The sequence below is a fragment of the Cladophialophora bantiana genome (assembly GCF_000835475.1).
Source record: "Cladophialophora bantiana CBS 173.52 unplaced genomic scaffold supercont1.17, whole genome shotgun sequence".
Classification (NCBI taxonomy): Eukaryota; Fungi; Ascomycota; class Eurotiomycetes; order Chaetothyriales; family Herpotrichiellaceae; genus Cladophialophora; species Cladophialophora bantiana.
Window position 1 is genome coordinate 696,802 of NW_015971591.1, and position 25,202 is coordinate 722,003.

Genomic DNA, 25,202 nt, shown 5'->3' on the forward strand with positions numbered 1-25,202 from the left:
TTCTCAGTTCTCGATACTTTTCGAATGGAGGGAATGCCACGCAAAAGGGGTATAGTTATATTGTATCAAAACGGAACGGCGCCTTTACAGAAGAGGCCACTGAGAGCACCGACATCATGGAAGGGCTTCTGCCCTACGTCTGAGAGGCCACCAGTACATAATCCTACTACCATTGCCAAAACCTAAACTTACAACTACAGGCTATACACTACCTCCTACGTGGTATCCTCAAAGCCCTCAGAAGTCAAAACATTTGTCTTCTAGCCTTTGCGCACGGACAACGGGAGACACCAAAATGGCAGGTCCATACCCTGTTTCTCCGAAGCTTTTCTTTCGCTTTGTCTTCCCTCTTCTCAGCTAGGCTGGGCTTTCCTTGCAACCTAGTAAATACGGAGTAGCTCTCTTTAACTTTTCGCCTCAGCCCAAGCCACCGTGAACGCCTCGACCTTGCATGAACCCCCGTTGAACTGAGTGCCCGTCGCGGCCACAACACCAGCTGAAACAGCCGGCGAGGGTGATTCGATTTTGAAGGGGAGCAGGAGAACAAAACGAAACACGCAATTCAAGAAACAAGGAGGTGCAAGATGAGAGTTCAGCCATGTTTCGCTTAGAGAAGGGCAACAAACGAAACTGTCCCCTCTCTTTAATCCACGGTGCCATTACCCGAACAGTGTTGAGTAGTCTTCGAGGAGACTCCTTTTTCTCGATTGGTGGTGGGTTTTCCAGTGTCCACGGTCGACATAGATGTGTGCAGGCGAGTGCCCATGTAGTAAGCTCTGCAGGTACAGCAACAAGAACACGCAGCACTAATTGAATTGCCCTTCCGCTGACCCTCGAGCACGATGCGGAAGGACAAGAAGTCACAGACGGGCTGCCCTAAGCGAAAGAGGCCCACAATTTTGAATTTATCAACTGGCGGGAAAAAGGGCCAGCGGAGTCTAGATCCCTCCTGCTCTCTGCGTGTGTACTCGTACACAACGTTTCGTATTAGCAGCACGAGAAGCCCGCGATCAAGATATGAGATGCATTGAGAGGAACAAAAAAACCCATTTCTTTCTCTCTCTGCCGAGCTTCCTAGCTCCAGTGATACCTTTACAGAGTATCTAGACCAATGGCAATAACGACTTGTATTCCTTCCTTCGTTCCTTCTTCGATGGCTCGCTTACTGTGGCCCCAGTTTGGTGCCTACGTACATATTGTAGGTATGGAGTAGCCATCGACCATGGTGGAGACAACATCTGTTGAGGTTGAGTTTGCCAGAGGAATCCTGCCCTGTCCTTCTACCTACCTATCGTTCGTACCTAGTCGTGAGCAGACAGTTAGCTCACAGTGCAGGGTACCGAGTACGGAGTCCTAACTACCTGATAAGTACACGACTACTGTAGGTGCGTGCTCACTTTTTGCGCGAGGGCTCCTCGTTGAGAAACACCCCCCCCCCCCGTGTTGGTGGTGTGGATAGAAAGACGGCAAGGATGAACGGGGCGGATGTCAGGTGAAGTTGAGGAAAGGAACAGAAGGAAGCAAAAGAGGATTTACTTGCGAAGCTTGATTCCGGTGTCCACCTCACCTAGTCTCTCCGGCATACATGGCGAGCACTAGGGAATAGATACTCCACTCCACCTTACGAGGACTCGTAGGTGATGTGCTCCACCATTCTCTTCCTGTCCGCCGTTGCCAATGTGATGACAGGGGGAGAGCAAGAAAGGAAGGCAGGCAAACTGACAGACAGACAGACAAGAAGGCTTGAAGCGTTGTACGGTCCACATGCAACGCGTCCCTCAAGTAGGTATGTACACACTGAAGCAATACGCATTAGAAACATGTTTGGCAATAGGTAGAATAGATCGTCTAAGATGACAAGACGGCCCCTCTTTCACCAACCCCTTCCAGAAAAAGAAAAGATATGTACATACATACAATACAGAGACAGGAGACGACAAAAAGCAACTTCGTCGACAAGTCTGGGCATACTCTGGACATTGATTGCGTTAAGTCATGTACGTTGTGACTGCGAAGAGTTACATCCATCCTGTCGCCCCCTGTCATCCAGTCCCGTGTACCAGGTGCCTGGCAGATCCGTCGTATCCATTCCCACATAGCAATCGTCATTTGTATATGTCCTGCAATACAGTATATACTCGTTACCTCCTCAGGTGAATGATTAGGCGCCTAAATCCTCAGTCCTACCCCGGGTATACGGTAGAAAAATGCACACAGGGGGGGTCTGTGTATTTTGTGACACCGATTTCCCGAGGGCTGTGAAATCCCTGATTGCTGTTCCGTTCCATTCCATTTCCGTCCTGTCCCGTCCCGTCCAGCTGCCTAAGATCCGTGCTGTAGATATGGTTACAAGTCGTGAGAAGTCCAACTCTGTCGTTCCTGCCCCAGAGGTCCGTTTGTCTGTCTTGTATATGCACCCGACATGCCTCAACGATCAGAGACAGAGGCAGCACCCTCGCTGAAATTGCTCTTGTGGCTCTCCGCCTCTTCGTACCTGATAGACCAATCCGTCTTGCGCTCAATAATCAAACGCCGACTGTCATGGCTGTGTATGCTGTCACTCTTCTCGTGTCCGTTACTGCCTCTCTCCTCCTTCTGCGCCGTTGGGATGCGCGACGAGAACGTGGGTTGGTTGGGGTCGAAATTCACAGCACGCGAGGCTAATCCACCCGGCATGACCTCTTCGGACCCTGAAACGGGCTGCATCTTGAAAGACAGGTGCCCGCTGTTGTTGGTCGCGTAGCCCTTGGCCGGATGGTTGGAATAGCCCGTGTAGCCCATGGGCTTCTCGTAGACGGCCATGAAAGGCTTCAAGACGGTGATTGAGGCTGCCATCACCCCGTAGCCAAGTTGGATCTGCGTGCAGACTATGGCCAAGGAGAGGGCCAGGTTGCGGTTACTGATTAGAGTGGAAGGGTCGAGGTAGAAGAGACGGATTCCGCAGGCAGGGACCGCCCTAGCATGAAACATTGTATGTCAGAAGAAGTGTCAATCGATGTTGGTTCGGAACCAGATCACCACTCACAGAAGCCGAAGAGCAAATGCAAACACCACAGTGGCTTTCTGAACCTTGCTCATACGCAGGTCGCTAACCAGGAAAGCCGCAAACAGGACAAAGATCAGCTCCGTAATCGAATCCGTGACGCCGACAGCGAGCCACCTGCCAAACTGTATCCGTCAAAGTCAACTTGACCGTTCCTGTACTTGCGTGAATGGGTCGAAACATTACCGGTGTGGAAAAGGCCCGGTCCCATGAAGAGCCAATACTGATCAAGAGGATGGATAGCAGAAACCAGGCACCGCAGAGCCCGATGGTCGTGTAGATTGCAATGATATGTCCTCGCCGGCGCGTCAACCGTAGGAAAAGAAAGCATACAGCCAGCTTGGAGAATAGCAGAACGATGAGGTAGAAGAAGTCATTGGTAAAATAGTACTGGCTTCCATTTCAGCACATCATCTTTCTCACGTTGACTGTGCTTTCGTACCTTCTTGACCAAGTCGCTGTTGGGAGAATCGCCCTCGAATACCTTCCGCTGTCCCAGGCCCAGATGAACGGCGTAGAAGACGAGCGATGTCTGAACAATGGAGAAGACCCAGGAGGGCGTTAGGACCCTTTTGTACCACTTTCGTGTGCAGGTGTCAAAACTTACTGTGGCAGCCGTCAAAACGTGGTCGTCCCACTTCCACAATCTTTGGGGAACTCGAATATAAAGGCGGATTGCAAAGGCAACAAGAACGAAGCAAAGTGACAATGCGGTCAAAATGAGGATCAGGCCGGATTGATCCTCGGGAGATATAACTCCTAACGGCTTTGAGGGGGCCATTGGAAACCGTTCTTTCGATGATGCGGTACAGGTTGTGCAATCTTTCTGTCGAGCACCGTGAGGTGTCTTATGGTACCTGCATGACCGTTTCGATATCAACTCGTTGCGAACAACAGTCGTCGGTGAAGCTGTGCTTCAGAGTGTCCCAGTACGGGCCGGGCAAAGTGGATCATTGAAGTCTCTCTGGATGCCCCTCGTTTTGTTCTCACCAGGATCAAAGATTAGAACTTCCTGTGATATCAAATCCCCCTAGAGTCGAGATTCAAAAGAAGTGGTGCATTCCCGCGCAGGAGCCAGACGCCACCAAAGCCATCCGATAGCTCGAGGAGATGGCAAGATGGGTCTGCAGAAAGATCAAGCAACACGAGACTAAAATTGGAGCGAAACCTAGGAGTGGTACTAGTTCCCTCCGAGCTTCCACACCTTGGTCCTTGTACCAGAGCAGTTCGTTCGCTCGGCGTCTAGGTAATAGTGGCGGATGGAGAGAAAGTGTTTATGACCACTTTGGTTGATCCTTCAAGACCGCCCTACCTCTGCGAGACATTGCACAGGACCTTCTGTTTGCCCAGGAAGCCCCACGGAGAGCTCAACCGAAAAGTTCACGGAGGTCCCAAGACGAATAGCAATGAACGGATCGTCGTTGTTTCTGAAGACCAGACTGTCGTGGAGGGCTGCCTACCGTCGTTTTCGAACTAAAAGCTGCCACGTCCATCTTGAACTTATCTGGAACGAGTGTAGACTCATGTACCCAGTTGCACAACATCAGGGATGACGCGCCATGCAACGTCCAAATCAGGTAGCGGTCGGTGCATTGTCGCAGTCAGGCCGGCCCACCAAACAGACAGGAGAATCGAGCTCGAGAGCGACCCCTGTCTGGGGTTCTGGTCAAAAGGAGGAGAGGTTGGAAAACACAGCCAGCCAGCCATGTCAACACGTACTTAGAGTTAGCGCCTCACAGGAAAGAGACCAAAGAGCCACCTTATGGGGGGCTAATCACACACCGCGGAAGCAAGGAAAGGTCATTGGCTGGCTCCAGCGGATTTGCCTGGCTTCCGGAGACATGGGATTCTGCAAAAAGCCACTCATCTTTCGAATTCTTATCCGCGTCGAATGGAGCAGCTGACAGGAGAGAAACAGATGATTCGATGGGGGTGGAGGCAGTGATGGTGTGATGGAGGGATGTTGAAAAAAAGCAACACTAATGGTGGAGTTTGCCGGTGCTTGCATTAGGCTTGTTGCAGAAAAGCTACACCTGGCACGGCTTAGCCACCAAACCTGGGGTGGAATTACACTCATTTCGCAGGGTTGAGCAGGCAGTTTGTTATCCCTCCTAAATAGGAAAGAATGGACGGAGTAATACTGTAGATGTTTATCTTCCCACGGCCACCAGGGCCGAAAGCAATAAATTGAGAGAAGATACCAAGTACCGTATCAGAGAGATTAATAAATCCCAAACATCCCCCCTCAAAATAGGACATATCACGACTCAAAACACGAATTCTGCCAGCTCTTTTCTTCCCCTTCAGTCCCATGACACGTCAAAGTTTTGCACTCTTCTCTGAAGATGGAGAACCGCATCTTGCAACCACAACGGCCAGTTCCTCAGGCCTGCCCTGCCTTCCTCTGTTCTCGGCACGAAGATCTGGCCGCTTCTTCCGGCCAAAACCTGTTCCACGACCGCGTCGCTCACGTTCGACGCCGGATCACACTTGATTCCGAGCTGCTCCAATTTGGCCGCAACGGGTTTCACGATGCCAGTTGCATGCCAGGATGGATGAACGGAGGTGGTTTGGATGCACCTGCCGTTCTCGTAGTATCCTCGGAGCTCCGATCGCAGGCCTGTGCCATGGTTAATCTCGCTGACCAGTAAGTCTTGGAGTGTTCGGAAAGCTCACCTTCATGGAGAAAGAGTGCCCCAACCTTTGTGCAGCAATAATCGACGAGGCCTGGTGTTGCATAGAAGCTGGCCATTGATGCAATGGTCACGACATGACCTTTCTTTGCTCTCAGCATCCCAGGTAAGAACTCCTTGATCAAAATGAAGTGACACCCGATATTGACTTTGAAGATCCTGTCGGTCAACTTCGCATCGCTATTTATGATTTTGGTGCCGTTCGCTGCGAGGCTCTCTTGTCAGCTAATCGTGTTCCTCGAAAGCAAAATACGACCGGAAAGGCTCACCGACGCCAGCGTTGTTTATAAGGACGGTCGGATCACCATGTTCTCTACGGATCGTCTCCGCGATTGACTCAATCGCAGAGAAATCTGTCAAGTCGACTTGGTAGTAGTCGACGCCGGGAACTAGAGCATTCGTGTGAGCGGGCTATCTATGATGGGGATGATGAAGGACTTTACGCTTCCTCAACTCCTCGGGAACTGGAGAGATGTCGAGGATGACAACTCTCGCATGTTTCGAAAACCCTTTTACCATCTCGTACCCGAAGCCAGAACATCCTCCGGTCACTACCACGAGCTCTGTCTGCCTGTCCCAGCGGAATGGTGCACCGGGCTTCCTAAAGACATGCCAGTGATTGAGAGCAAGTCTGTTGAGTGTCTGGTTGAGCTTTCGGACGAGGCCAATGGCAAGCAGGTACTTCAATGATTTGATGAGGAGTGCGATACGCTCAGCGGACAGACCAGCATCGCCCAGGAGCTTCAAGAGACGTGTTCGGTATTGAACAGGTGCTCTTGTAAGAGCAGCCAGCACAGTTCCAGTAAGAAGTGGTTCAGCCGCGGCCCGGTGAACGAGGCTGATGGGGAGGGTGAGAGCACCTACGGCAACGCGATTGGCGCGTTCAAGTGGGCCTGGCCTCGCCATGGTCTCTGAAAAAAAAGTAAAGCACAGGGCGAAATATATCAAGAAAGGAGGATAGTAATTAAGGAGAACTGCAATCCTACGGAGATGAGCATATTTATGACGGGATGTCGAGCGGGGTTCAGTTCCATGATCAGATGCCGTCAGTGCCTAGTCCGGGATCCCAGTCAATGCCCAGAGGTACAAAACTGTGTACCGCTGAAGAGTGAAACCTCTGTTGACTCGTACTCGGTGAAAGAGTAGAAGATGCCTCGGTCGGGGTTGCGAAAAGGGTTGGCCTGCGTCTTGGCTGACCAATCATGATAGCCATTTTAGTGGGTCTCATTTACCCTGAACCGCTCGTCGCTCAGCCCCGTTTTCCCCCGCAAAATGATTACGCCGAGCCGGGGAAAGGGACATCGAGGACATCCGACAGCACCCTTCCACCGTTTGCTGACCTGAAATATAGTTATGTACCGCGCAAATAGTTGCGGTTATCCAGCGACATCACAAAGAAGGCAGACAGACTATTCCACCCACCATTCAGTAAGCCTTGGCCCTTGGAGGCTTCTGGGAAAACTGCCATGTTCTTTGTCAAAGCAACAAGATACTCGATGCATGTGGTGGCCATTGTATCAAACAAAGTAACGAAACGACATTCTTTGTTCAGAGAGTGAAAGAAATACTCCGTCTCTACTGCCTCTGCCATAATGACGCACAAAGAGGGCATTGTCTTCTCAGGAGGGACTCTATCCATCTGCCTTCGCTTCGCTCGTTTCTTCAAGCGCTCTTCCTTCCTTCCCATCGAAAAGAGTTCCGATGCCCGGAGTCTCCAACCTATTCTTATAAAAAATATCACCCACCACCACCACCACCACCACCACTCCCACGCTTCGAAATTATCTCAAGCACACTCAAGGGCCTCCAAAGCAAAAAACATCAAACTCAATATATTTATGCCTTTCAGATTCTCGGAACTCGCTAGAAGAGGTAAGTCCTTCGGCGGCGGAGGAGGGGTTGGAGGTGGAGGTGGCTTTAAAGCAGCTGATATCAATGCACCTTCTCCTTCGAGGCCAGTAACTGCTGCCAGTTACGACTTCCGCCCTAATGGACCTCCGCCGGCCCCTCCTGGCGCTAAAGTGCTAAATCGAAACGACAGCCTCGCCTCAGCCAGCATCTGCTACGACAACGGCACGGGCAGGCTGCATGACAGCTTCGTGCAGCAGCAAGGTCTACCCCCGCACGTGCGCACGACAGAGCAACTGGCCGAGTTCATCAGAAACCGCTCGCACAGCGACGCGTACAGGGACGAAGCCGGTGGAAATCCCTTCTCTTCCGCCCCCCTTTCCCCCCTCCCCTGCTCGCGCGTGTGGTCGTCTTCGCACTATTCCACGGACTCGTCTCCTGCTGGTGCCGGTGCTGCTTCGCCTTTCTATCGCCAAGCCTCAGACGCGTATGAGCGCCTCCGCCCGGCGACGGCGACGGCGTCGGTTTACAGCGGCACCGCCACGGCCACGACCAAGGGAGCTGCCCACCCCGTAGTTGTGGCGGGTATTCGGCACAGGTATGTCGCTCGACCAGCCGTCGTCCGGGTCCTGCCCGGCTCCACGCGTGCACATGAGTATCAGGGCTTCTGGTTAGCGCGCGGGACGATGCGCAAGACCGAGGCCGAGACGAAAGGGTCCACGAAGTCGTGGAGAAGGAAGAAAGAAGGGAAGGACAAGCACGCACAGTCTAGCTCTTGGTTTGATGACTGAGGTGCTAGCACAGCAGTCTTGGATACCTAATAGGCTTGAAATGCACTCGTTGAAAAACTAACATAGGTCTGGATAAATAAATACATATAACGCCTGGTCCCTTCCAAAAATTCGGCATGCTCGATTTTCAAAACTTTCGCATTTCCCTGTCTCTCGCCCCTTTTTGTGAGCAGGGAAAATCAAACGTCTAAGTCGAGACTGGTGGTGTCCTGTTCCTGTTCATGTCTCAGCGCTGCGCCAACTACCAGTCATTCTGCCACAGGAGCTGCCACCGCCCTTCGTCCTTGCGATATCAGCCCCTTGATAGGTATGCTGTCGACATCCCTTCCGAGGAGCCATCAGTTCCCCAATTGCGCGAGTTGCGTTCCTTCTCCAGCTCCGGATTCAGTTTGACCGGCAGTCAGCTTGACTCCCTTTCCTGAAGCTGAAAATCCAAACAACGCATCACTGTTCCGAGTTAGAAATTCGCTACACAGCTCTCATATCAAATTGTGGCCATCTGTAGAAACACTCCGCATTGCCCTCTTCTATTTTTGATGACGTCTCTTCTGTCTCTCCGCGCACGTCGTGGGCAACGAGACGGGCGTCTAGAGCATAGGTTTAATATTATCCGCGACCTTGAAAGGCGCCTCGGTCTTAGCCTTGACCTCCTCGACGGTGACCCCGTCCGCGAGTTCAATAAGCGTCAGACCGTGGGTGAAGTCCACGTCGAAAACGCACTGCAGGGGAAAAGCAACCCACGTTAGCAAATGTATAATTTGACTTCTCCCGCTGTGTTTTTAGAATAAGGAGAGAACTCACCAATTCTGTAATAATTCTTGAGACACACGCCCTTCCTGTGAGTGGGAATTCACACTGCTTTAGAATCTTGGGATTCCCCTTCTTATCCGTGTGCTCCATCAATGCCACCACTTTGGTCTTTTCTGGATTGCTCACCAAGTCCATCGCTCCACCAAAACCCTTAACTTTGCCGGGTAACATCCAATTCGCCAGATCACCTCTTGCAGACACCTGCATGGCACCCAACATAGACATATTTATGCGACCGGAACGGATCATACCAAATGATTCCTCTGATCCGAAGCAAGAGGCACCTGGGAGCAGAGTGACGGTTTCCTTCCCGGCGTTGATGAGATCGGGATCTTCCTCACCCTTGCGCGGATAGGGGCCGAGACCAAGGATGCCGTTCTCAGATTGTAACTGTACTTCAACTGATGAATCCACGAACGATGGGGCCAACATAGGCATACCAATGCCCAAGTTGGCGTACATGCCGTTTTGGAACTCCTTCGCGGCACGTCTCACAATCAGTTCGCGCTTCGAGGCGGCTTCACCCTTCCCAAGACTGTCTTTGACGTCGGCGTCCTCTTCTTTGCGGTTGACATATTTCTCGATCTTCTTCTCGGCCGTTGCTTGGATCACTTTGCTCACGTAGATGCCCGGCAAATGCACAGCGACAGGATCAATCTCGCCAACCTCAACAATGTGTTCGGCTTCCACAATGGTGACTTTGGCATTACGGCCCATGGCGCCGTTGAAGTTGTTGGCCGCGAGGCGGAATTGGCAGTTGCCAAGCTTGTCAGCCTTGTACGCTTTCACGAACGCGTAGTCGCCTGCAATAGCCTCTTCCATGACATACGACTTCCCGTTGAACACTTTGACATCCCTAGGTTTTCCGAATTGTGCAATACTGCCATCCTTGTTGTGCCTCAGTGGAATTTCACCCGTCTGTACGACCGTGCCAAATGCCGCTGGTGTGTAGAAAGCAGGGATTCCTTTGCCGCCCGCCGCACAGCGTTCAGCCAATGTCCCCTGGGGTGTCAGTTCCAATTCCATCTCTCCAGTCAAGTACATCTGCTCCAGCACTCTGTTCTCGCCGACGTAGCTGGCGATCATTTTCCTCACTTGCTTGGTCTCCAATAACTGGCCGAGACCGGCACCGGGGATGCCGGCGTTGTTCGAAACCGCCGTAAGACCAGTAATGGAGGGCGTTTTCGCGACCTCGTTGATCAGAGTATCGGGGACGCCGCAAAGTCCAAAACCACCACACAAGAGGGTGGAGTTGGACTTCATGTCCTTGATCGCTTCAGCAGCGGAGGGGACGACTTTGTTGATTTCATGGCGGCGGAGGGTCGACGAAAACGAGCGGGCGAAGAGGAAGTTTTGCTGTTGACGCCCAAAAAAGACATGCCGTCAATGCTAATGCTCCGTAAATGATTGATGGGGTTTCCCTGGCGTGTGGTGGTCTTACTCACCTTCCGTTGATCGCGCGTAAAGTACCTCGCTGTTCGCCAACTTCTAGATGTTTTGGAGGGGATGCGGAGAGAGGACTCGAGGAAGGACGACATAATGAGGGCTTGTTTTTCACTCACTTTCAGCAAGAGATGCAGTTAAGCATTCGCTGAAGTCTTGGGGGGGGGGGGAAACTTGGGAAATCACACAACAAGTGAAAGGATAACAATCGCCCGCAACAGCAGCAGGAGCAGGAAAAGGAGTTGAGGAGATCAACATGCTGAGCAGCTCGGCTTGTTTAAAGCGGAGATATCATCGCCAGCACGGGATCGGTAAAGCACCCCGGAATCATTGCCGCTGGATGGAGGCAACGCATTGAGAGGTACGGATCCGATGGAGACGGAGAAGAAGGCCGCTGGTGTTGCAGACACATTGGCAGAGCATGCGGAATGCCAGGCGGCAAGGGGCGCCGGGGGTGGCAGGGGATTCACGACCTTAAGGACCAGGTGATTTTTCCGATGTTCTTAAGCAACTCGGATCCGGGGCGTAAGCATCACGGGCATCGCGGCTGAGGTCATAGCCAGGAGCCCCTGGGGCCCTTTCCCACCCAAGCCCCGAGAAAACCCGTAGACATCCCATCCGATGCAACAGGCCCAGGCGAGAAAAGAGGTCGAGAAAACGTTGCTTAGCAGCAAGACCGTCATCAATGGATGGTGGGAATTGAAAGCTCTATTCCAACTGTCTTTTCACACATATCTCATCAAGGGTATCTTTGACATCATGCTGTCACTTTGCTACACTCCGTATATACAGGTACGTCAGGTATCCAACAACGAACACCACCAAATCACGGGTAAATCGCAGGGTTTTTCATATAGCTCAGTCCGCCAACGCCATGCTCTTCATTCGGATCTATTGTCCGATTGCAATTTCGTTATACAACCAGGTGAAGCAATTTCCCAATCCACCACCTTGGAAGGAAGCCTCAAATTTGGTGGTCCACGCTCATCTCGTCTGAAGAGTCGCCGTCGTGGTCATTGCCAATGTCGCACTCAGCAGCGTTGGAAGCGGCACTCCAACTTGCTCCGGCAGTGGCAGCGAGGCTGCCGCTCATAGTCCTACCCAACTCATTTGTGGCGCCAGGAAGTGGAATTCTAGCTCGCGCTGCTTCCAGCACGCCAAGGGAAGAACTTGCTACGGAGCCATCGTCCTCGCCCTGTCGTTCATTTGAACTCGATGACCATTGCCATAGAAATCCAGCCGGCGCGGGAGAATATTCCGCTTCGGAGGACTCATCGCTGTCATCCTCGTCATAGTACCCTTTCCCCGCGCTGGACGATGAGCTCGCCGTGAAGAAGACATAGCTTGGCGGTGGCAACCGCGAAGGCTGCAGGTTTAGCCTCGTGCAATTTGCAACCTGGTAGGAGTATTGTGCAGGCCGCTTCTGCCGGATTGTCCTCTTGCCATCACCATTGTCGAGCCTCTGGCGCTTTCTTGCGATTTGAACGTCGAGCGCAAAGTTATCTTCAGGTCGGACACCCCCGAGACCAGAGGCTTCAAACTCTAGCGGCAGTGTCTCATCTTCCCCTGCAGACTTGATGGGTGAGAGAGAGATGTCCATCTCTGGACAATTTGGGGGCCAGCTGCTGCGTGCGTGTGGCCAGGGAGACAGGAAATAACAAGCTTTGGCGTCTCGCAGGGTGTCGTCTGCGAGTGGCCGCTTCTTGACGATACCCAAAGCATCTCGAGCCCCTTTATACCCGCTCGCTCTGGCGTTTGTGGGAGATTTATCACCACTCAGATCTGTGAAGAAGTAGGGGTTGTTGAAGAATGTCATATAGCCTTCATAGGTATCATCTCTGGGCTTAAGGCTCGATCGACTGAGGGCACGGACCAGACCGGTAGAATTGGGCGACTTACCGCCATGCGAACTCGACGAATCCAGATATGAGTTTTTGGCCTGCAGAAAGGTCCTCTTCCCTTGAAACACAATAGGTTTATACTCAAACGCAGACGTGGACTTGGATTGGGTTGTTGACTGCTGGCCAGGCACATGGTTTGAAGATGTTGTCGTAGAATTGACCAGGTTTGAGGTGCCACCTAGCTTTCCTCTCTGGACTCTGTCATCTGAAACTGAGGCGGAGTTGGATACTTCATTGAGTGTGCTGGTAGCGCTCCTACCACTTTGACGGCCGGCGTCGTCGCCGGTATCCTCAGAGATGCGGTGTGGCGCGCTCTCTGGACTCTCTTGGTTGACGTATTCGGCTTGAGGGGCCCGCCCGATCCACCGTATCTTGTGTCCGTCTTTCGACAACTCAAACTTGGTACTGAGCTGTTTGACGGCCTTACGAATAAAGGCCGGCGTCACATTGAGCGTATGCAGCTGAGCCATACTCACAAGCAGATTCAGATACAACCAGGGTTGCTCTTTGCCTTCAGCATTGTCTTCGAATTGTGGTGACGATAAGCCCAGATGTCGAATATAGTCAATGTTATCGGCGGCGGTTTGCGCACGATGGATGTCAAGATCCAATGGCCGAGTGGGCCGCTGATCCGGGGAGCTGGCGCCTTCCGAGGCCGGGATGCCTCTTCCCTCGGCTGAGGATTGATCGGATCCGGATTGATTCCCTGGGGGTTGACCACTGGCGTCCATGAGGTCGAAATTGATCTTGGAATCGTGAGGCAAGATATGAGCTTCACGGGAGCCTTCCACTCTCAAGGCTCGCTTGAGCCTTTGATTCTCACGCCGATCGGCCTTGGCAGCGGAACGGGAGATCTTTTGTTGCTGGATAGGCAAGCTGTGCTCTCCCGGTGCTGCCCTCTTTCCCGTGAAGAGCTGCTCCAACCTCTGCACCACCAACGCCATCTTGGCGTTGTCACTGACAGAGACCGTCTCCCTTGGGAAGAGCGAGTCGGGAATGTCGTGCAAATAATTCTCGATGTCTGTTTCCTTTTTGCTCTTTGACACGGGTTCGCGTAGTCTTAGACCACTAGACTGCGATGTGGAGTTTAACCCAGAGTTCGAGATGGAGGCATAACCAGAGTCTGTATTGTTAGGATCCAGGGGAACCCTCTGCGCCGGAAACGCAGCGTATCCCGCACTGGAGGCCGACTTTTCCAGCGGGCCTGATGAACTTGGTTGCGATGAAGAATCTCCAGTGAGCCCGGTGGCAAACTTCTTCAGTATATCTTCCAGCTCTCTCTTCTTCTCGGCGGGTAGTCCATGCAACCGAACTTCCACCACTCTGTCGGGGTTAATGGTGGTGGGACTTGACCGAGCCTGCCAATTCCGAAGTAGATGCTTCAATTTCTTGTTCTCGACGGTGAGATCGTCAATGACCCCCCGTAATTCATCGTTCTCGGTATCATCTCGCGGCCGCGGGCCGAAGCTCTCTGTATTGTGCGAGCGGAGATTCTTAGCCGGGCGATAAGTGCCCTGATTGGTAAGGTAGAAAGGTGATTCAACTGTCGCACATTAGCAAAGGCGGCAGGCTGCGGGGCGTGCGGCAGCAGAGGGTCTTCCTACTCTCTTGCGAACCTCTCTTGCCCAGGGAGTCGACCACATTCTCGTTCTTGCTTGCAAACCACTTGGCTGCGCTCTGGTCGCTGCTCGAGTCACGACTTTCTCCCTGCGGAAGACTCGGAGTCACCTCTGCCTGATCCAGAGACACTTTCTCCCCCGACCCCTGGAGGTTGTGATCAATCTTGACCTTCTTATTCTTTGGGAGCGACTTGGATTGTGACGGATGAGAACGGCGGGGATTGCTACTGGTCGTTGAAGAGAGGGCCCTCTTAGGTGACTGTCCCAATGATTTGTGCGAGTCCGGCATGTTGCGACATCGCTCTCGCGCCGTGGTGGAAAGGTGTCGAGTCAATCAGACAATGAAAGGTCGTATCTTATTGTCGCTGCGGCGTGGGAGTGGTTCGGTGGGTCAATCGGTGGTGGTCCTATAAAGGGGGAATTTTGAAGCGCTTTCTCGGATGGTGGAGGATTGGCTCGATGCCGACAAGGCTTCGGCGGATGAGATTGAAATTGAAACGCGGCGAGAGGGAGTTGGCTGGTTTTACACAGCGTCGATGAGGATCAGGAACAGGTGAGAAACAGGAAATCATGACCACGACAGGTGAAGGAGTAGCGTTCGCCATTGTTGCTTCCCGCAGCGCCAGGTGGGCAAGTGGTGTGTGGTAATGGTAGGAGCGAAGTATTTGTTTGGCTCGATCTCCAGAGCCTTGGAGGAAGGGTGGAAAGGGCACACAGATCGGACGCCACCATGTGAAATCGCAGATGAAGCTCAAACCCGTGCCAAGCGTCAGCACCTGATGTGGCCGCTGGCGAGCCGAAAAGTGGCCCTGGGCGTCCTGGGAGGTCTGCTGTGATCTGGACCTTGCGACGCAATCGGTCAAAGTGCAAAATGGTCTGGAACCTTCCAACTGTCCAATCGTCGATTTGGGGCCCGCATCATGATTTTCATGTATCAGCCCCAAGGGCCCTTCTGAGAAGTGTCGGCCCCCGCGTCAGTCGCCGTTCCCGTCGCGGTGATCATGTTGGATTGCGTTATTGGGAGCAGATGCAAAGAATACGAGTAGTTCGGTGATGATCGATACCTGAACTGGACCTGGATAGAAAGATGAAAAGATCAGGACTTCCCAAAACAGAGTCTCGTCCACCTTACGACGCTGCTGGTACCCTGCGGAAAAGGTACACAGACCCCCGACAGCCATCGTCGATCCCAGACACGGCTCGAGCCACGTTCCAGAAATTGGGTGCTCTTGACCCTGTCACCAGGATCGACAGGGCACCGCTGTAGCCGAGCTCTGCTTCTAGTTCGTTAGAGCTTGACTGAATTCGAGGGTCACTTGTTGTGAAAGGTGACCGATGATGCAAGTTGGGCATGACCACTGTGCGGCTTCCCCAGCGCCTGTCACGTGCACATGCCATGGGCAGCACGGCGGTGTGAGGATATCTCGTACAGGAGCAACTATTTTCCGTTCCAAATAACATTCTCATCAGCTGGTTTGAACAGACAAGAACACCCATGGTGCCCTCTCTGTCTTGCAATAATCTGCTTGGTAAACCAGATACTCATCTTCTGGTCGGTTGTTGCTTTTGCGCTAGGTTTTGGCTGGCTGAGCATCCACATGCAAGACAAATGGCCAGCTGCTCCTGGATTGTATATGGTCGGCTTGAAGTTGATCCTGGTAGCAAACTTATGTAGCATACGACTATAGAACTATGAACAAAGCAATAGGCGGTAGATATATGATGCACCAGGGGCAGTGACACGCTAGAGGCAGTGACAGTCACATGACTTGTGTGGTAGTGAAGCCAACTCTTGATTGCATATCAAATGTGCATCACCTTTTTGGACAGCCGGTAAGCTCCAGCCCCCAGTTTCGCTCTTTTAGACCGCCCTAACAACAGATTGTCCAGCTTTTCCCGAGCGAGCAAGAAATGAGCCCGAAATGAGAGAGAAGGCGGTACAATATGAGAACAGAGAGATCAGCAGAGATGAGTATGACTTTGCGGACATGATGGAGCGCAATCGCACTCACAATGTCGCATTTATTATGCAAAGTGCCGGGGAAATCGTCATCCTTGCTGTGCTGGCTAAGTGTTCTTGCTTCTGGGATTTGGATATCGGATCTATGGCCCATGTTTTAATGGCAAAGGTTCCACGGCCGGTACTGCTTTGTGATCAACATGGACGAATAAGGCTAACTCGTCGGTCCCGGTAGTCGCAATACTATTCGCTTTGGATGTCAATGCCAGTGCTGCAAACAATCTGTGGGGCCTTTCCGTTCTCATTGCATATGCAACGGGGGTCTGGATCGTGCTTGCCATCCCCTGGTTCATCCTGGAGAAGAGGCGACTTGGCCAAAAACTCCCGCCTGGAACAAACATCATCAGCGTTGGCTTTTGGAATATTTGGCGTGCCTTGGTCCGAATCTGGGAGCTGAAGCAGAGCCTGCTGTGTCTTATCGGTCAGTGTCCCTCTGTTCTTCCGCTGGTGAAATCGGACGGACTAATGCAAATTGCAGGATATTTCCTCCTAGGCGATTCATTGAACACGACGGTCACTGTAATTGCTACTCTGCAAAATTCGGTCATCTCGTACAGTACGCTGACATTAACTTACCTGCTGATTGTGGGGATTGTGGCTCAAGGTGCCGGCATTCTTGCTTACTGGCTCATTCAAAAACGCTCCGGATTCAGCACCAAATCAATGTTCAATGCAGTGATGCTAGGTGTACTCATTCTTGATGGCTGGGGTGTTATAGGTATTTGGTCGCAGTCATTCGGCTTTGACCACGAGTAGGAGTTCTGGGTATATCAAGCCTTCCACGGCTTGTTCGTGTGCCAGTGGTATACATACTCTCAAACGATGATCAGCGAGGTTACCCCCCGCGGCAAAGGTAAAGTGCCCTCAAGTCCATGCGAGATTGTTTCACAATTGCACAATGCTCTTATTGTCAGACAACCCCGATTGCCACAGCTAACACAGGTTTACCGAGTTTTTGTTCTTCAGCGTTTACTCGATCATGGGGAAGGCGAGCGCATTCATCGGACCAATTGTGAGCAGCGCTATCATCGATGCCGACCCGAAGGGAAACAATAGTCTACCCTGTTATTTCCTATTTCGGCTCACCGTGCTGAGTTTCTTGTTGTTGTTCTTTGTGGATTTGAAGAAGAGCAGAAGGGAAGGGAGCAAGAAAAGTCTCTGCAGGGGGAGGAGGCTGCAAAACAACGGCGTGCGAGCATTATCAGTCAAGGAAGGCCGATTGACGACGAGGGAAGTTCAGAAGGCGACAGCAAAGCCCCCAGGAGTGACGAAGTCAAGTCATGAAATCCAGTGAATTATGTGGACGCGACGGACGATATGCGTACCTCCCAACAGCGCATAGGCCAAGCCTCACAGATATGGCTCGAAAGGAAAGGCACGTTGCCGAAGATCCCAGTGTTCTGGCTACAATTTGGTCGTGGCGAGTGCACTCTTGGGAGATTCAAAATGAATTACCCAGGTGGTTGCAAGCTAGAGAAGATTCTTCGGCTTGAGCCTGTATTCGACCTTTTCCCGACAGGTTTAGCCTCCTTGGTGCGCCGCTTACCGCGATGGAGGCCCTTGGAACAAGTTTGTCGATGTCGAGGATATCAAGCAGCGAAATCATAGTGGTACACTGACCAAGGGCACCCATGGGCCTTTGGTGCAATTCGCTGCCCTTTTGTCTTGCAACTGACATTTGATCGTCAGATTCGAACGAAGTCACTCTGTTCGCAGCGCAGAAGTAACCATTCACGCGTCTAGAGCCGATACACACAGACAAGAACCATTTGAAAAATTCTCTGTGACGAAGCGCAGACGATGCCACGCTGATGACGCCCTGCAACACCACGATAGCTAAAAGGGGCAAGTCCTTCCACTTACGGTAACGGCACGTGACGTGCTCACGCAATCAACTAGACAGCCAGAAATACCAAGACAACAATGTCAGGCAAAATAGTTCTCTGTACATCCGAGGCGCAGTCCAGCCGCAAGTCATTCGCGCAACACATTATTCTCGATGCTGCAGTGTTAGACTTTTTGTCCTTCGCCCAACGTTATGCGTTCTGAGATGGGCGAAGAGTGGCTGCACTGACGAGCCGGGGCTCGGAGCATTGGGAAGAATGCCCCAGTTGCCCCAGGTAACACTTTTCCTTGTGTGGCAAACAGTGTTTGCATGCACCGTACCTCGTACAGGGAAGAATCAGATACATGGTATCCGGTCATCTGACCTACTCCCCGAGTTTGTAGTAAGCAACAATATCAAATCCTGTTTCTCGGCCCTCGTGTTTTGTCCTGCTTACTCGGAAGTGTCCAGAGCCGGGGCACAAGGAGACCCGGGACATATAATTATTATAGCGAGCCAAGGCAGTAATAATTGGGACGGGGCCGAGGAGATGGTTTAGGTCCGCAACTGTGTTCCTTCTGGGCACCCAACCATCTCCGCGAAAACGAAATGTGAAGCAGCTGACCGTATAGCATCCGGTTCACGGATGATCATACCTACACAAAACAAAGGAGTGAATAAGAAGTTCACACAGTAACCCGTTCAGAAATGACAGGCCACAACAGCGGGTTGGTGGTACCCAGCACAGGAGACGCCCGAATGTCTTCGACTTGCCCAGAGGGTCCAACACGTCTTCGGAGAGGGCGCAGGGCGCAGTGTTCATTTTAAAGGGATCCAGGGTGCATCACGGGGATCAGTCATCAAGCGCGAGGGACGGCAATAAGCCAATACAAGGCCCCATAAGCCCATGGTACCGAGTACTAAGCCGTGCCTTTACCTCCACCTCCTCGGCCGAAGACGAAACAGTTGACAATCTCCGGGATCGGCTCCAAGCCCGCGGCCTCTCTGGCCATTCCTCCTCCATGCGGTGAAGGTTGCGGCACCCAGGACTTGCCCAAACGGCATTTTGCATCCGACGGACCAATTCAAACGCCTCGTCCTGGCCACCTGGCATCGCGTGAGAAGGCAGCAGCCAATCCCTCAGCCCTGCCACTCTTGGGTTCGCTAGGCGTGAGTCAAAAGGCTTTTCTGATTTGATTGATTGATTATTTCTCTGCTAGGTGTGCAATGGTCGCTGACAAGCCCTGCGCCCTGGACTCGCTCTTCTCGTACGCCCGTCCGCGTATCTACGCAGCGCTGCCTTTGCGTCCGTCTCGGGCCCCGGGTTTACTGAACGCACCTTACGAATACGCACCGCTACAGCCCGGTGGAGAAATATGGTTCCCACGGCGATAATGCCATAGAATGGGCTGTGTGACTCAGGCATCCGTGAAACTATATCCCGTAGCCTGCATAAGTAAGTGATATAATATACAGCTGCAACATCGTGGTCTAGTCGAAAACTTCTTCCCCAGAGAACAACTCATTCTCAAAGGAAAGGAAACACACTTACGGGTGGTCGGAAAACGTTTTGCCATCAACCAAAGGCCCCAACACGAGCATCAAGGTTAAAGACCCCGTGACGACAAGATTAAAAATTCATCCGAGTTTCAGCCTTCACATGTCACAGCGAGGCTCCAACGCCCCATCGACACTATTATTTGGATACAACAAAATCAGAACCCACCGCCTTCTCAGCCCGATTTTTTCTTGACTCGGTATCCACAGCAAAACTTTTCAACTTACATAGGCACACTCATATACCGGGTGTCTCTCTTCTACACCAAAGCAACAACAATCCAAAAAAAAACACCTAAACCCGCTTACAAAGCACAAGATGCCTCTGTCAATGATGGAACCACTTAGCCGACCGCCTTCACGTGACCTCACACCAACACGGCGTCTGTCTCGCGAAGAAACATATCACCTGGCCGACACTGCACGCAGAAAGTCGTCGGACAAGCAGGTCCGAGAGGATCTGCGACTGAAACTCAGCCATGACCACCTACTAGAATTACTTCTCCAGGACATCGCGCGAACAGAGCGAGAACGCCAAACATCACCCACAGACGAGAAGTACCTGATGCCGCAAGAGAGAAAACGGTCGTCGTCGTCGGACGACGCGCAGAGGTCGACGGACGCGGAGATGGAACTGGTTGACGACTACGGGTTTCCGCTGGATCCGGAGGATGGGGAGGAAGACCTGGGCGGGTTGGCGTTGACGAGGACGGAATCGCGAAGGCCCGTGAGATGAACAACGCAGGCTATTGGATGAGGCTCAGCACTCTACACCTGTGTCCCACCTCATTGGAGACCTATCACGATATACGACCCTTTGATGTTGACGACTCTCCTACTGGTTTCAATGATACCCCCCACAAAACGCGCAGCAAGCGACGCACTGGCTGGCGGATGCCACGCACCCCACCTTTTGTGATCGCGCAGATCCCAAGCTCTCCATACGGGCTTGCAGAATGGAAGATGGGTCTTCTGAGATGTCCCCATCAAAACAAAACATTGAAGCGGACAAATTACGCTCGAAGAACCCCCATATCTATGGCAGGAAGATAGATGACCGGACGGGCGGAGACCCGGGAACCCTAGGAGCAGAACCCGGTGACGAGAAACATAGAGCCGGGACTTTTGCGAGTGAGCCATCGAGGGAAGGAGCGATCAGACACAGGCCATTGGATGAGGCTTTAGCACTCTACACCTGTTGTCCTCGCTCCTTCACTCGACCGACACATGCAAAAAGACCTGCTCTACTCCGTCTCTTGGTGATTGATATTCTGGAGATTTTCTCGCGCACACACAAATGTGCACGATGATGGAGGAGGAAGGATGAAGAATGCAAGGAAAGGAAAGGAGGAGGAAATGGGAGAGCAATATCCCCGTAATTTAACAGGCAGGGCCATATTAGGTCCCTAATTGAACAAACTGGATAGTATCCAGGAACAAATGGACAATAACATTCTTCCATTCCCCCTCCCCCCCCCCAACAAAAAACCTGAAAACGATTTCCCCTGCTTGTTCCTCGTCCTCCTCGTCTTCATCTCTCCCCGGTGCGCAAATCAAACTGTCTTTTCGATCCAACTCAGCTCACTCGCCGTATGTATGGCTGCACGGGCCGGGGAAGATCTATAGACTCCGTATTACCTAGAGTGCATGCAGTACGCCACAGAGTACAGCGTACCGTCATGCACCGAGTACAGACCCAAGTCTCTCCCGTGGTTCATCCCGCGATGCACAGGCCTCTGGGAATGGATTTCTACACGTTGTAGGGCGTTCTCTTCTACCTATCGATATATTTCTCTACCAACGCGCTTTCTGTTGACCTACGCTCTGTCTCTCTCTCTGTCTCTCTCGTGACATCTGTCTGTCAAGGTAGCAGCGTATTTCCCCATAGAATCATTCGCGCAAAGACGGGAACAAGAAATCCCAGCCTTGAACGCCGTAGGAGGGCGGCGTGGTATGTTGGTGCACGAGGCGAGTATTCCGGAAGAGGCGATTGTCCCACTCAGACTCCCCCTCTCGCGCCCAAAAGGGCCCACGAAGCCTGAAAGTTCTGGAACTTACTACTGGCTAGTCCCGAAGTTGTGAGTCCAAGCATTGGACTCTGGGAACTGGTGGCGGTGGAGATTAGGTGCCGTGGGCCGATGACTCAGAAAAAAAAAAGTAAAAAGAGCAAAAAGGCCGTTCGTTTTTTCCCCCTCTTCATGACAAAGACCAAATGCTAGGGAGAAGGTGTATGCAGCCACCCGCTGAACCCGCCGATAAGGTTTCGCACAATGGTGGATACGGTTAAGAAATCTTGTTACTCGTACGGAGTACAGTACCATATCAAGTCCGGCCAGCCGGTGGATCTTCCATCCACCTCTCGGTGCCGAAGCCCGAGCGACGAGGGACGTGGCTGGGACCATTGGTTGATATTGACAGCGTTGATGAGGCTGTTGTTGCTGTTGTCGTCATTGTTGGGGAAGTCTTTTCCACCGTGGTTGACAGTCGGTGGCGGTCGTATCTGATATTTTTAGTGGAGCTGTGTGCGAGTATGTATCTAATGGAGGCGGTGAGGACAGAGAAGTTGGGTCGGGTTGGTGGTGTAGTTGAGAATCTATCAGAGCGACCCCCATGTGAAAATGATCTTGGTGTACTGTACATAGATATCGCTACCTGAAGACCGATGATGTGGACTACCTACGATCAAGACGCACTCAATTCCTTCTGTAGCCAAGGAAACAAGGGCGATCTAATGGGGAATACCGGCTGATCATTGATCCACATCAGGAAGAAGGGAAATCGACATCCTCAATGGACCTTTAGCCGTCTTGGCCATCCTAGGTAATGTATGCTCGGATCAAGCCCGGCTCATTATCGAGACGAATAAGCCGCCGAGCTGCTCTCTGTGTCCTTGCACACCGTACAAATGAAAAAGGAAAGGCCTTGGTCTGATTGGTACGTCTACACCGGTGCGCATTTCGAAATCCTTGTCAGGCCCGTTCGAATATCGGTAATACAAGCATCCAGGATGTCGTTCACGTGATCGGTCATGACAGCGACGAAGGAATCAGACCTGAAAAAGTAGCCAGGAGAGGCTTGGAGGGTTGTCCGAACATCAAAACGGGTAAACGGGGATGGCAGGAAGAATCCCCTCGTGTAGAGAAGGAGTTCTCCCCGTGCTAATGTCGTGGTCCGATTGCTTCTCTGAACAGTCATGTGTCGAAATCCAACAGATTAGAGAAGGGCCCGTTGTCTACCAATATAGATGTAGTCGTGAGGTTCGAGAGCCCGTGTTGGGAAAAGACATGCCCGTCTTGCGGAGATGGGAGGAGTGAACGCAGTGCTATAGTTTTTCATGCTAACACAACTTCCTAGACGGCGGTGACGCCCAACTGGCTACGCCAATTAGAAGTAACACTCTGAGCCCCGGCAATGAAGACGTGGACCCCGTGATAACCCTGCATTCTGGCGATCGGTTATTTCTCGGGCTGTAGTCTGAGTTCTTGAGACCAGTTGCAGTAATATTGCAATGGTTTAAGGTCACAACCAATGGAGCAATAGTTTGAGGGATTCAACCTCCCTGTAGTGCTGGTCCGCCAGTACCCTGCCCCCGAAAATCGGAGCCGCAACAAAGAGTTTGATGTTGCAGAAAGTCAAGGGTTGCCCATCACCCGCCTGCTGTAAGAGCCGCTGTTTGGACAGCATGAAGTTCAGTGACATGTTCAGGCTGGAAGCAGATACTTACATCAATCCTTCAGGTTATGGGGTTGCGCGTGCGAGTGACACCGGAAAAGCCGCTGTTCTCTCGTTTCAGTCGTGTGTCAATATCATCACAAGGGTATCCGGTCCGAGTAGAAGAGAGCTATGGTATATTGGACACATAAAGAGTGACTCCCGAACGAGGCCAGATTCGTTACCATGAAAGCAGTGCGCATGCCTAAAGGAAACTGGACATGTTACATTGGCGAACGAAGAAGAGAGAGCGACTGCTCCGTGGTCGACAAGCAAAGGGTAGACAAGTCATCGGTTTACCTGCCGCTTCGGAGGATAAACTTCGGCTCTTTGTCGGCTCGCCCGACTGCCCAGACTTTATCCGAAAATCCGCGCCATAACGCGATGCTCGCTGATCTCATTGCAACCTGACAGCCTCAGTCCAAGGTCAAGATGGCAGGTCACTGTGGACTGTGACTCAGTCTCTGTGTTTATATGGGCGCCTAGAGTAGTCTTGTGCGTCTCGCGCTCGTGATGCCCGCCGATCTACTCGAATATTGTCTCTAGGACCGCTTCCACGCTTTGTCACCTTCGCCTGCGCAGAAGCTCGCAATGGCCTTCATCCGTACGTACCAGGAGTCAGACAAAGATGCAATGATCCATATTGTTCGTCAATCAGACCCAAGGGAATGACCACTTCTAACACGGGATGCAGTTTCGTGAGACCGCCGCGCCAGATCTGCGCAGTGCAGGCGACCCGGCCTTGCATTATGCCTCGTTCCTGTGGTGTCGTCCCTATCTGATGCTGGCACCGGATAGCTGCTTCGTTCTTGATGATGGTAACGGTCATGCAGTAGGGTACCTGCTCGGCGTTCCGGATACCGTCTCGTTTGTGCAAAAGTATAAGGACATATATACTCCGTATCTGCAGTCACAGGGGTTTGAAAAGCCCGGGCCTGACGACCAGACCGGCTGGAATGAGAATCTACCCAACGCACTCAGACAAATCATGTTCAGTCCACACTCGATGCTGCATACAGAATATCCTCAACTGATGGAGCAATGGCCAGCGCATATACACATCGATATATTAACCCCATATCAAAAGCAAGGCTGGGGCCGGCGCTTGATTGAGCAGTTCTGCGGTGTGGCTAAGGAGCAAGGTGCAAGAGGTGTTCATCTGCTCATGGCAGCAGCGAACGACGACGCAGGAAGATTTTATCCTCGCGTAGGATTTGCTCGTTTCCCCTATGTGATTGACAACGGGGCCAGTGGTGAGAAAGGCAGGGATTCCGGTACCATCTGGTTCGTGAAGTCGTTATAAGCAAACCAGGGAGGTCACGGAATTCGTCCGCCTGCATGTTCCTGTAACTGGAGCCATCTACCAATGTCAGCAATCGCTCTCGTATTTATTCATATGCGGTCAGCCTTCAAGACTTACGAATCTACCTTGTAAAGATACCCGTGTGGAACGGCTGAAGATCGATGGATTATGCCCGGCGTGACTGGTCCTAGATTTTGACCAGATCTGGGACTTCGCAGTGACATGCTGTATGGACGAGCATTCCGAGAAGACATTTCTGAACCGCTCTCGACCTCGTGACACCGAGGTATTCTGGGGTAATTTTTCAAGGTATGTGGCACCGAGTAATCTTCCCTGGGCTTATATCAGCGCCTGGGTATGCAACGAAGATAAGCGCTAACCACTGCTAGTGGTGACACCCTCATCGGAAGCCCTCTGAGAAGAGTATTCGTTCACAAACAGTATATTCCATAATGAAACTAGGTGCCTTATGAACTCTGTGCGTGTGATACTTCTGACGAAGGCCCTAGGTACATATGTTCCGTCCCTAATAGAGAGAGCTGGATCATCAGCTCTTGTGAATCCCAAGTCCTGGGATTGCGTCAGCCTCGTTTTAGGCCGCCAACTTCCTGTGGACCTGGTACCTGAACCATAATATT

At 52.1% G+C, this 25,202-nt stretch overlaps 8 protein-coding genes across 8 annotated transcripts; 4 read left to right on the plus strand and 4 right to left on the minus strand.

Moving 5' to 3' along the window:
- Positions 1-2,427: 2,427 nt before the first annotated feature.
- On the minus strand, positions 2,428-3,824 carry Z519_10213 (uncharacterized protein; the record flags this gene model as incomplete). The annotated part of the gene is made up of 5 exons (XM_016767930.1): positions 2,428-2,956; positions 3,026-3,168; positions 3,194-3,433; positions 3,486-3,575; positions 3,651-3,824. The coding sequence occupies 5 exons, from the start codon at positions 3,822-3,824 to the stop codon at positions 2,428-2,430; spliced, it is 1,176 nt and encodes a 391-aa protein (XP_016616028.1).
- Positions 3,825-5,346: 1,522 nt separating this feature from the next.
- Positions 5,347-6,642, minus strand: Z519_10214 (uncharacterized protein; the record flags this gene model as incomplete). Its single annotated transcript, XM_016767931.1, has 4 exons — positions 5,347-5,663; positions 5,720-5,941; positions 6,006-6,125; positions 6,180-6,642. 4 exons carry the CDS (start codon positions 6,640-6,642, stop codon positions 5,347-5,349), a joined length of 1,122 nt encoding a protein of 373 aa, XP_016616029.1.
- Positions 6,643-7,574: 932 nt separating this feature from the next.
- On the plus strand, positions 7,575-8,375 carry Z519_10215 (uncharacterized protein; the record flags this gene model as incomplete). Its single annotated transcript, XM_016767932.1, has 1 exon — positions 7,575-8,375. One exon carries the CDS (start codon positions 7,575-7,577, stop codon positions 8,373-8,375), a length of 801 nt encoding a protein of 266 aa, XP_016616030.1.
- Positions 8,376-8,962: 587 nt separating this feature from the next.
- On the minus strand, positions 8,963-10,723 carry Z519_10216 (uncharacterized protein; the record flags this gene model as incomplete). The annotated part of the gene is made up of 3 exons (XM_016767933.1): positions 8,963-9,094; positions 9,177-10,541; positions 10,631-10,723. The coding sequence occupies 3 exons, from the start codon at positions 10,721-10,723 to the stop codon at positions 8,963-8,965; spliced, it is 1,590 nt and encodes a 529-aa protein (XP_016616031.1).
- An 869-nt stretch (positions 10,724-11,592) lies between these two features.
- On the minus strand, positions 11,593-14,437 carry Z519_10217 (uncharacterized protein; the record flags this gene model as incomplete). The annotated part of the gene is made up of 2 exons (XM_016767934.1): positions 11,593-14,072; positions 14,134-14,437. The coding sequence occupies 2 exons, from the start codon at positions 14,435-14,437 to the stop codon at positions 11,593-11,595; spliced, it is 2,784 nt and encodes a 927-aa protein (XP_016616032.1).
- A 1,633-nt stretch (positions 14,438-16,070) lies between these two features.
- On the plus strand, positions 16,071-16,924 carry Z519_10218 (uncharacterized protein; the record flags this gene model as incomplete). Its single annotated transcript, XM_016767935.1, has 3 exons — positions 16,071-16,221; positions 16,344-16,589; positions 16,647-16,924. The coding sequence occupies 3 exons, from the start codon at positions 16,071-16,073 to the stop codon at positions 16,922-16,924; spliced, it is 675 nt and encodes a 224-aa protein (XP_016616033.1).
- Positions 16,925-19,869: 2,945 nt separating this feature from the next.
- On the plus strand, positions 19,870-20,286 carry Z519_10219 (uncharacterized protein; the record flags this gene model as incomplete). Its single annotated transcript, XM_016767936.1, has 1 exon — positions 19,870-20,286. One exon carries the CDS (start codon positions 19,870-19,872, stop codon positions 20,284-20,286), a length of 417 nt encoding a protein of 138 aa, XP_016616034.1.
- Positions 20,287-23,852: 3,566 nt separating this feature from the next.
- Positions 23,853-24,564, plus strand: Z519_10220 (uncharacterized protein; the record flags this gene model as incomplete). The annotated part of the gene is made up of 2 exons (XM_016767937.1): positions 23,853-23,906; positions 23,956-24,564. The coding sequence occupies 2 exons, from the start codon at positions 23,853-23,855 to the stop codon at positions 24,562-24,564; spliced, it is 663 nt and encodes a 220-aa protein (XP_016616035.1).
- Between the last annotated feature and the right edge of the window lie 638 nt (positions 24,565-25,202).